Source organism: Carassius auratus, chromosome 22, assembly GCF_003368295.1.
Source record: "Carassius auratus strain Wakin chromosome 22, ASM336829v1, whole genome shotgun sequence".
Classification (NCBI taxonomy): domain Eukaryota; kingdom Metazoa; phylum Chordata; class Actinopteri; order Cypriniformes; family Cyprinidae; genus Carassius; species Carassius auratus.
In genome coordinates, this window is record NC_039264.1 from 10,643,748 (window position 1) to 10,655,309 (window position 11,562).

Here is an 11,562-nt window from a genome sequence, read left to right on the forward strand (position 1 = left end):
ATTGAACGTCACGATTCTCTGTCATTAAATGGGCAAGTGCAAACAAGACTTTTATAGAAAAGAATCACCCAGTTTAAAATATTCTCATTTTGCTATTGCTATTATGCTATTTTTCACAATGCAATCTAACACACACTACATTCTACAACTGCAGTGACAAACATGAACATTTGGAACTTTTGGAAACGGGGAAACGTTGAAATAGATGGAATGTATTAAGAATGTAATTTCTTTTAGGATTTTAACCATTTTAATCAAATAAATTTTTTGTATGCATTACTTAAATTTTTGAGAAAAAATTTGAAAGGGTGCTTCAAATGTTTTTAAATGAACTACAGCATAGAAGTTTCTGGAAAATGTATAATTGTGTATATTTATATATAATAAATGAATAATAATAACAACAGCAATGTGCAGCATGTGCAATGTGCAATGTGCGACGGCAGCCATATATATATATATATATATATATATATATATATATATATATATAGTATTGTACAACTGCATTTGTAAAATCTGTTTAAAACACTATAAGATTCTATAACACTATAAGATTTTTTTTTTTTGTTACTTGATACTGTTATTATCTGTTATTACTTTTAATGCATTATATGGAGTGAATTACTTGGACACTAAGTTATGACATGTAAATGTTCTTTATTAAAAAAAAAGAAGAAGAAAGAAGCATTTGTGTTTACATTACATTACATTTACATTACATTCTCTACTTTGCCTATGTGTTTCTTTAAGATTGTGGTAACATAATAGTGAAGGATCTAACATAAGATCTAAACAGAGTTTAAAGGATTAGTTCACTTCCAGAATAAAGAATTTCCTGATAATTTACTCAACCCCCATGTCATCCAAGATGTTCATATCTTTCTTTCGTCAGTTCAAAAGAATTTAAGGTTTTTAAGTGATTTTTCTCCATATATTGGACTTCAATTGGGATCAAGGGGTTGAAGGTTCACATTTCAATTTCAATGCAGCTTCAAAGCGTACTACATGATCCCAGCCGAGGAATAAAGGTTGTGTCTAGAGAAATTATATTTTACCTTCAAAAAGATAAACAATAAAATGTATATACTTTTAACCATAAATGCTCATGTTGCACTAGCTCTGCGGTGTGGTTCTACAAATTCACACATTATGTAATCAAGTTGGAAAAGGTCGCACGTGGTTAGTTCTTCATCTGTGTGCTCCGGTTCAGGATAACATAAAAAGCTCCAACTAATCCTTTAAGAGTTAACTTTCTATACAAATACTAATGTATGAGTCTAGGTCCTACTAATTGTTTGGGTATATGTCTGAATAGAAGTTTGAAAGTATGCAGGAGTGTTCTTTTGTGGTTGGAATATTATGACGTAAGATTTTGGTATGAAATAACTGAAGAGAATTCCATTTATACTGGATACCTGGGCCACTGCATTCAAAATGATAATGTATTTGCTTTTGACAGAGAGGTATGCTGTGAAATAAGCAATCCAGGTCAGATAGTACAAAATGAGACTGAAGGTTATTGATTTGGCCTCATTGTAATTTTTCGGCAGATCCCTTCCCATATAAGAAAACAGGAGACACAAGAAACCAATAAACCAACTTATAAACATGACTATGGTAAATGATATAGTGCTCCCCATCTCACAGATGAGCATAATTTGGTCTTTAAAAGTCCATGAGTCAGCAATGGCTTTGACAGGATTGACAGTCATCCATATCACACAAGATATTAAATGCATGAAAGAAACAAATGCAATGAAGAGCCACTGGCCATTGTGTTTTACCCAAAGACTGTACACCTTAGGGAACTGAGTAGCCATTTTAAAAACAGAAATAATTTGAAAGGAACGGACAGTCAAACAGGAAATACAGACAGTGAAGAAATATTCAAATATGACATTTCTCAGGAGGCAAAATACAAATGTGGGTTTTCCAAAGAAAAAGAACACACTTATGCTAGACAAAATCAAACTGGTCAGCATGAGGAAACACATGCTGCCACCAGCAGACTTCACCACTGGTGTGTCGTAATTGTAGGCAAAAAGACAGAATATGGCAATAAGGAGAATAATTATGCATGCAGCAGAAACCAAGACAATGATGGAGAGGATTTCTGTAAACTGAGGATAGACAATAGTTCGTGTCTGACATGTTGAGCTGCCCTCATCAGACCATTCACCCTCTGCACAAGGAAAACAGGTATAAGGGTCCCCTAAAAAAATACATAAAATATTTTGTCAAAAGCAATAGTAACTGGATGTGGGGAAATATTTTGTCGTCAAATCGCAAATCTTCAAAAAATGAACCCACACACAATCATATCATTCCAAACATATCTGACTTTCTTCGGAAAAAAAAATAAAATAAGATCTTCCGAAAAGAGCTAACAACTAAAAACTTTCCAATGACTTTTACTGTACATTCTAAAAAATGCTTTGTTGTTTCGACCCAACTTTGGGTCAAATATGGACTGACCCAGATGTTGAGTTAAATTTTTACATAAAATTTTTAACCGAAAAGTTGATTTAGTCCATATTTGACCCAAAGTTGGGTTTAAACAACCCAGCATTTTTTAGATTGTATGTATAAAAAATACAATGCAAGTTAATAGGAATGGAAACTATTAGTTTAACAACATTCTTTAATTTAATTTATTTTTTTCATGCTCTGCAAGAAAAAAAGAAAGAAATAAATTTATATATATGCTTGGATTGACATGCAGAGGAGTAAATGATGACAGAAATTTTATTTTTATGTTGACTCTCCTTTTAAATATGAAATTGACTGCCACCTGAGGTACTTACGAGAAAAATCCACATAGGTGTTAGGCGGGCATTTTTTACACGTAAAACAGCAACTATGAAAACCTTCAATTTGTCTTGAATATCCCACCTTACACTCAACAGAGCAGTTTGAGAAAGGAACCTTTAACAAACAAGAAAATGTGTTATTTAAAGTTAAAGTCTTTAGCAGTTTTACACATTTCTATAAACTATGACCAATGCTCTCAAACAACACAGCATAAAAATATATCAGGTTATGTATGTAACCATGGTTCCCTGAGAAGGGGAACTAGGTGCTGCATCAAGGAATTCATACTATGGGTAAATCCATCAGCGTGACTGGTGTCTGAATCCCGCATGAACACATGCCAATAATCATAGTCCATGATGTCGCAAGTGAAGCACCCATGAGTTTAAAAGGGCACATGCAACACACATCATCAACTCTGAAGGAGACATGCAGAGAAGCCCTGGGCATGGCAATGAGACAAAACATATCAACATGGCTATTAGGGAGCAGGCTACTGCTGGGAGCATTTTCATCTACAACTTTCAAAGCGAGCTTCTAATCCATTTCAACAACCTAGATTAATTATGGAAGAAAACTCATCAGAATCACACAAAAAATGTTTGTACCCTGACTTGAGTAAATGCACTTCTCCAGAACTCACTATAGTTAAGGGTAAACTATTACATTCTATGATAACAAAGAGGGACATCTGTGATCCAAATCTCCACAGTGTAATACTGACTACAATTGTCTGAAGAGAACTATATAGAAGCACCCTAACAAAGTAGAGCATGTATCCCTTCTTAAAAACCCAAAACCAGCTGGGGTGTGAGGTAAATAAAAGAGAGAGAGTCTTGTGAGTTGCCCATCATAGTTCCATTCACCCTGTTCTACCCTAAGGTGTACTTAAGCACCCTACCAAAGGGAGCATGCAAGGTGTTAAAAATCTTAGTAAGTAGTGCTTCATACTAAATCATTCAATGTTACCACTCCTCCAAGTGGGACCCCAGCACACCTGAGGTAGAGCAGGTCATACCCTGCCTTGAGTAAAGACTCTACCTAAGACCCGATTTAGCTAGTGCTTTGTCTTTTTTGTTTAAGCACTGGGCCATAGTATATGACAGATTACAAGGAGGGATGCCTCTAGGCGTACTTCCTCTACTGATTAGCATTGTCGAAACAGGGTCTTAGTAGAACACCCAACATAAAAAAGAGAGTGATATTCATACTTTAAGTCCCCAAAATAGTTGGGCAGGGAGATAAACAAAGTAGAGAGAATTAAACTGACCACATAATTTGTTAACCTTTCATCAACCCTTAGGGCCACCTAAGGGAAGATATGTCCCTACCACTATTCAGGCAGAGAGGCAAACAAGATAAAAGCAGACTGCAGATGCCAGTTAATTCATCCACCGTACTCCAGTGCCAAGGATACTGGAGAGGAGTTTATGCCCTACTTAAAAACCCCAGTACACTGAGGAGAATAGCTCAAACCTGACTTCAATAAAGACACTTCTGCAGGACCTGCTATAGTTAACACATTACACTTGTGCTAACTATAGCATGCATTACTCTTAGGATAACTATAATATGCAGTAGATAACGGGGTGGGGGGGTTTGAGAGACACTCACAGGCTGTCTGCCTGTTCTTGTGAGATTCTTGAACATGGGTCATACTAATGAGGCCTATAAAGCACCGATCTAGAGCATAGCTGTCAACATTCGGGTCCCAAAATACAGGGGGTTGGGGTTGGGGCAGGAGCAGGGCAAAATAATAAATTATTATATTATATTATTATTATATTAATTGTAACAATTATTATCAGACAATTTTTTTAACTGTGTACATATCAAACTGTGTTTTCTGTGTAAAAATAAGGGTAGTTTTTGGCTTTGGACTAAAACCAAAAGCAGAAGGTCTTATTGAAAATGCTAACTCATTCTCTCTCTCAAGATCTGGCAAGTAGTCAACATTGGAATTTGTTGACGTATTTATTCATATAAGGTTTGGGTCATACAAATTACGGGAGTTTTACCAGAGGAGAATGTAGGAAACATAAAATACATCCAGTGGGATTTTTGTATAGAAAGATTAAAAATACAGGAGAAATACGGGAAAATATTTAAACGGGATGATGGCAGGATAGAATGGTAAAATACGGGAGAATACTGTGAAAAACAGGAGAGTTGACAGGTATGATCTAGAGAGAAGCATACATCCCTACTTCAAGACCCAACTTGGGAAGAAAGATAACTGAAGTAGAGGGAATCTATACTGTCCTACTAAAACTCTATTCACCTTGCATCAACTCTAAGAGGTATCTACTAAGCAACCATCTACAGTGGAGCATACAATTCTACTTTAGACTCTAACTTAGATGAAAATATAGCTTTGACAATGTATTTGCTTTTGAGAGCGAGGTATGCTGTGAAGTGCTCTGGCAACCCTGGAAAAAAGGTTCTTAAGGATATCAGAGTGGAGCAAGAGAGATGAGACCATCAACCTTCTGTCACGGTTGGTAAACCGTGATCTTGGGTTGTTTACACTTTGTGGTGAATTCTGTGTGTTCCGCGTCTGCACTGATTAGTTGTGGGCGTTTCCGTTAATTGTATCAGCATCAGCTGCCACTCATTACTCATCCTCTATATAATGGTTTGTCTCATGTCTAGTGTTTGTGAGATCGTTGTTTCATGTCGTTGTGTTTACCCCCGTCTGGCTTCTGTGTAGTTTGCGTTTTGGATGTCTGTGTTTCCCCAGAACCTCATCCACTCTCCGCACGATCACTCAGCCACGGACACTTACCTTCGGCTCTATTCCCCTGTCTTCACCTGTCTTCCACAACAGTCTGGATTACTCACCGCCTTACCATCTCTCTGGAGTGTAGCTGTCTTCATCGTCATCGTGTGTCATTGTCTATCAACTATATCTCATTAAATTCATTAACTCGCACTTGTTTCCAGACTGTCCTTTCACCCACCGTCACAGAACGATCTCACCAAACATGGAAGCACCAATACCCTCACCGAATTCATGCACCACAGCAGCAAAAGAATGGATCAGCAGCAGGAGAGCATCTCGAACACCGGACGCGCTGTCCAAGCGCTGGTGGCACAGGTGTCCGAGCTCACCCAGCAGATCCATCAGCTCATGTCTCCCACTGTGACCATCGCACCGCCTGCGCCGACCATTCCCCCGGGGGTTCCCCAGGACCACTTCCGGCCAGAGCCGCGACTTCCGGCGCCGGAGAGTTACGCTGGTGAGCCAACCTTCTGTAGAACATTCCTCAACAAATGCTCGATACATTTCTCTCTGCAGCCCCGCACTTTCGCCACAGAAGAATCCAAAGTAGCGTTCACGCACACACTTCTCTCTGGCAAGGCAGCCTTATGGGGAACGGCGGTGTGGGAAAATCGTCATCCATGCTGTGCCTCGTTCCACCTCCTGTCAACCAAGATGAAGAGAGTCTTCGACCGGGCCGCGACCGGCAGGGAGGCCGCCCATCGCCTCTCGGAACTCCGTCAAGGACATTCATCGGTCACTGATTATTCAATCGAGTTCCGCACCCTGGCGGCCGCGTGCCAGTGGAACGAGGCGGTGCAGTGGGATAGATTCTTGCATGGGTTATCCGACCGTGTTCAGCAGGAGATCTACCTCCTCGAGCTGCCCCCTACTCTAAACGAACTGATAGACCTGGCGTTGCGGGTGGAGGCCAGGTTTAATCGCCTGGGCCGCCAACACAGTCCTCCTAGACCTCCATTCTCTCCCAGTAGGGGGCGCTTGAGTCGAGAGAACACGGTCGGTTCTGTCGACGATCACGAGCCCATGCAGGTGGGTCGAGCTCGGCTGTCCTGGAGGGAGAGGGAACGGCGGAGGTCCCAAGGACTGTGCTTATACTGTGGAGGCTCTGATCATAACAACTACTCTTGTCCGGTAAAAGAGTCAGCCCGATAGTAAATCTGAGGCTACTATCGGGTGGGATCTCCGCTGAAAAGTCCTCACCCACATCATCGACCCTCCTTCCGGTGAGACTGCGGTGGAAGAATCACCATCATGAATGCCAAGCTCTTCTGGACTCCGGAGCCGAAGGTAATTTCATTGATTCTTCACTTGCACATCACCTGAACATTCCTGTCCTTTCTGTATCTCTCCCCATCCATGTCACCGCACTCAATGGCCAGGAACTGCCTCACGTCACCCACCATACTGAACCCATCACACTCATCACTTCTGGCAACCATCAAGAAACCATATCCTTTTTCCTCATGGACTCCCCTGTTGCTCCCATTGTTTTAGGTCACCCCTGGTTGTTCAAACATAATCCACGAGTGGATTGGGGTTCTAACACTGTCACATTGTGGAGTGAAAGTTGTCATGAGTCTTGTCTGGTTTCTGCCTGTCCTGTTGTTCCTGTTTCTGTTTTTCAGAAGAAGACCACGGCGTTGCCAAACGTGCCCGTTGAGTATCTGGACCTGAAGGAAGTGCTCAGTAAGTCCCGGGCTGCTTCTCTTCCTCCGCATCGTCCCTACGACTGTGCCATAGATTTAGTGTCAAATCTCCGCCCAAAGGCAAGTTATACTCTCTTTCTATTCCTGAGAGGGAGGCCATGGAGAAATATATTTCTGATTCTTTAGACTCTGGGTTCATCCGTCCTTCCTCTTCTCCAGTGGGGGCGGGGTTTTTTTTTTGTGGGTAAGAAGGATGGTTCTCTGTGACCTTGCGTTGATTACCGAGAGCTGAACAACATTACTATTAAGAATACTTATCCATTACCACTCATGTCTTCAGCTTTCGAGAGGTTGCAGGGTGCACCGTCACACCTTCGTCCACATCCACTGACCAACACCACTCTAACTCTGTGGAGGCATGTGAAGGGGGCAGGATGTCCTCAGACATATACCCATCCTACAAGCTGATCTGAAGTATCATTGCCAAAATGCACGGGCATGCATAAGCAATCAAGTACTGCTCAGAATGCAATACTGGGAAAGAAAGTGTGGTTTCCAATTCCTGTTGTTCTTTTAACCAAACACCTGCTCTATCATTGTGCCACATTGGCAATGGTGACTTTCAATCCTCCCTCAGAAGGGGGTCACAGCGCTCGCAGACCCCCAGAGAGAGATAAATATTCTGAAAGCTGCAGACTGGAACCCCAGCTATGTATGTTTTCCTAAAACTTTTTCATCGACTGACTGAAGAGGTCAGTATGTGAGATCAAAGCATTAAGGACAAAGATTTGTCCTTTCTGTATATCACAGGTGCTTCTCTGTCTTTGGTACTTCTTATTGTGATGATTTTGGATCACAATTAAAGGTGCACTGTGTAATTTTTAGCGGCATCTAGCGGTGAGGTTGCGAATTGGAATCAGCTGCTCAGTTCCCCGCTCACCCCTCCCTTCAGAGAAACTATGGTGGTCGACACATGTAAAGATGTAGTAAGATTGAATGGAAATGTAAGACTGAATGGAACTTCTTTGAAACAATGGTCAAATATTTCATAGCCCAAATAATAATAATAATAATAATAAACTTACAGAACCATTGTTTTGCCAGGGGAGGAGAGAGTTGTCCATGGTAAAAGTAATTTCTGGATGTTTATCATATGAGCCCACTATCTGAAACTGTGGAGGATTCACACCAGTGTGCCAGAGCACAGCATCATAACTGATGGCTGGATCATAATTGTCATCATATTTCACCTGACGGCCATTGAGTATAAAATCCAATTTCTTTATCTCTCCCAGAAGCTGTAAGGTGAGTTCAAATAAAAAAGACAAATAATTTATAATTATATTACTATATTATTAATAATATAATGTTATATAATAAAATATTAATATAATATTAAAAATAATATTACATTTGTTTTGCTTATGTATTAAATTAAATAAAAACAATATAATGTAAAATATGTAGTTAAATAAATAAAAAATCACCATTATTGATTATTTAATTAATTAAAACACTGTTACTTCAATAATGTATTTGAAATAATGATTAAACTTCACTTACCATATATGGCTTGGCCATTGTATTTTTCTGGCATTCATTGATGTCACACTGCAGTACTTTATGCAATGCATGAGCTATTGTATATATGGAAGCATAGATGCCAAAGGAGAATGAGGGATTCTCATTTATAATCTCTTCTGCAGTCAGCAATGAGCAGTAATGACAAACTTGATTACATGTCTTACTTTTGACTTCATCATGGCCAACATCAGTTGTTCCTCTGTCTTTATAGACAAATTCATTAAATCCGGGGAACGACAACAGTCTGTCTGTAATGCCAATGATTGTGCCAATTTTCTCAATTCCTGGCTCTCTTGGAAGCTGTTGATTCAGAGCCCATGTATGACTTGCAATCCATACTTTGTCTTGGATTTTGTTTGCTATAGCTGCTTTGATAATTTTGCTTGCATATTGTGAAACAGCGAAAACAACAATGACATTGATGTTGAGCATATGAATCTTTTTTAGCGTTTGACTGTAGTTTGCATTTAGACTTAGGCCCTTTTGATAGGCCAAACAAATACCAGTATTGTTTATATACTCATTAAACAGCTTTAGTCCATCTGAACTGTAATCATCTTGGCCACCAAGAAAGGCAACCCAGTTCCATCCAAACCACTGTATGATGTGAATAATCATCTCTATCATGTCTTTGTTGCTAGGGACTGTTCTTACAAAAGAAGGATACTGAAGTTTATTGCTTAATGCATAGCTAGCGGCTCCATAATTCACCTTTAAAAGATAAGAAAACACTCATATATTTGTAAATATATAGTAACTTTGTAGTTCTGAACAAAAGGTAGGAAGTAAGTGTTATTCTAAACCTTACAAACAGAAAATTTACCATTGGTATAAGGTCCATTGTGATCAGTGGTGCAATAGTAATGGTTCTTGTGCTTCCAAATGGCCCTGTTAAAGCAACCACTTTAGGCTGATAGTTGTTGAGTATTTCTTTAGGTTTTATTGAACCATTCCTTGAGATGAAACTTAAGACTGAATTTATATTTTTTATGTTAGAACAATAGTCAAAAATTTCGTAGCCCAGAGAAACATTGGGCAGAAGAGTGGGGGAGTTATTAATCTCCTCAACAGCAAACTTCATTACTTGCAACATTCCATAGCCAGTTTTTGCAGAAATGTGCCTTGAAAATAGAAATGAGGACGTTAATTAGCATGTAATTTAATTTTCAGTTTAGCAATAAGGACTTTGAGGAAATGCTGCTTTGATTTAAAATATTGTTCCTTCATAACCCAACGATGGTAAAAGATCCTTGCTTACCTGGAACATTCGGTGGCCTCTGCGACAAACAGGGTTGTTTCCTGTTCAATTTCATGTAAAGGGAAAAGGCCACCCAATAAGTAATCTCCCTCCAAGCTGAAGTCTGATGCTGACCAAGACATTTTGAAAAAGAAACAATTAGTAAAGCCCACAAGCAAAATGTAAATGCTACTGAGAATCATGTTTTTTAAGATGGGCCGTTGGTCCTGAAACAGAGATGTGTAGTGGCTCGTTTGAGATACAAATGTCCATTTTTATATCTAACAATACAATATATATATACAAATTTTTACATTTACAAAACAAACTTAATGCCCTCCCTGGAGAAAATGAAACATGATTTCAAATGGACAAGGAAAACAACAACACTATCACTCTTTGCATATAATTTACATTTTTTAATCTGTGTGTGTTTAAGATAACCCATACATTTAAATGTTTTTTTAATATCTGACATTAATCCAGATTTGTCACCACACAAGTGTCACATTAAACTACCACTTCTAAGAAATTACATCAGGACTGTGCAGCACCTATGCTCTATTATTTTGAAATAAGGAACTGGAAATGATGGTTTGTGTAACAAACCTGTGGCTAAATTTGTTTACAAAAAATTTGAGTGCATTTATTACACAACCCTGTATGTATCAGACAGAAGGAGACAACTGGGAACAGACAGGTAAGCTCAAGGGTATTTATTGAGGATTTTCAGCAACAGCAGGCAGTAAAGCTGGCAAATTAGTAAGTAGTAGTCTCAGCCTCAGAATTCATGCCCACGGAACATTAGCTGAACGTCTAATGCAAATGCCACACAAAATTGGAAGCAATTTGGGACTTTCGAAGTCATCATCGAATTGTTTGAATTCTACAGTATTCATGTTGTGCGTGTTGCTTTTCTTTAACTTTTCCTGGAAACAAATATTCTATGACGCAAAACACCCTCAAGTAAGAAGAAAGCCGTCGTATTTACAACAGTGATAATACGTGCTTATCAGGATCAGCTAAATGCTGGATTTTCCAAAGTATGTGAAATATTTAAAGTTCACTACATGGAATCTTTAAAACATGCCCAAATGTTTTACACATGGTCTGTTATTGTCGTGACAAACTGACATTGTCGTTTGCTTTTGTAAAGGTAATAGGCTCAGTAGCTTCTGCAGCATGAACACAAGCATGTAGTCTTCCATTGTTGTTGTTTTTACGTGACGTAGCGTTGTCTGACTAGAGTTGAGACGTGGGGTGATGACATCATCATTTCACAAAATGGATTGGTTGTACACACGAACACACAAGGGTGTTGTTTTCAGATTTATCCACTCTGGGACCCCGTTTAAATAAATAGTAGGTTCAGGCTCCCCAAAATGCCGGATATGTCTGGATGAAACGCCAATACAATTTGGGATACACCAATACCACTTTTTTTCAGAACAAATCCAATAAGATACTTTCATGTTTGGCACTCGCTGATATCGATATTG

At 39.1% G+C, this 11,562-nt stretch overlaps 1 protein-coding gene across 1 annotated transcript; it reads right to left on the reverse strand.

The window, feature by feature from the left end:
• Positions 1-1,116: 1,116 nt before the first annotated feature.
• On the reverse strand, positions 1,117-9,952 carry LOC113040488 (taste receptor type 1 member 1-like). The gene is made up of 5 exons (XM_026198814.1): positions 9,650-9,952; positions 8,806-9,537; positions 8,328-8,540; positions 2,795-2,928; positions 1,117-1,135 (listed from the first exon to the last, which is right to left on the reverse strand). The coding sequence occupies exons 1-5, from the start codon at positions 9,917-9,919 to the stop codon at positions 1,117-1,119; spliced, it is 1,368 nt and encodes a 455-aa protein (XP_026054599.1). The 5' UTR covers positions 9,920-9,952.
• Positions 9,953-11,562: the final 1,610 nt, after the last annotated feature.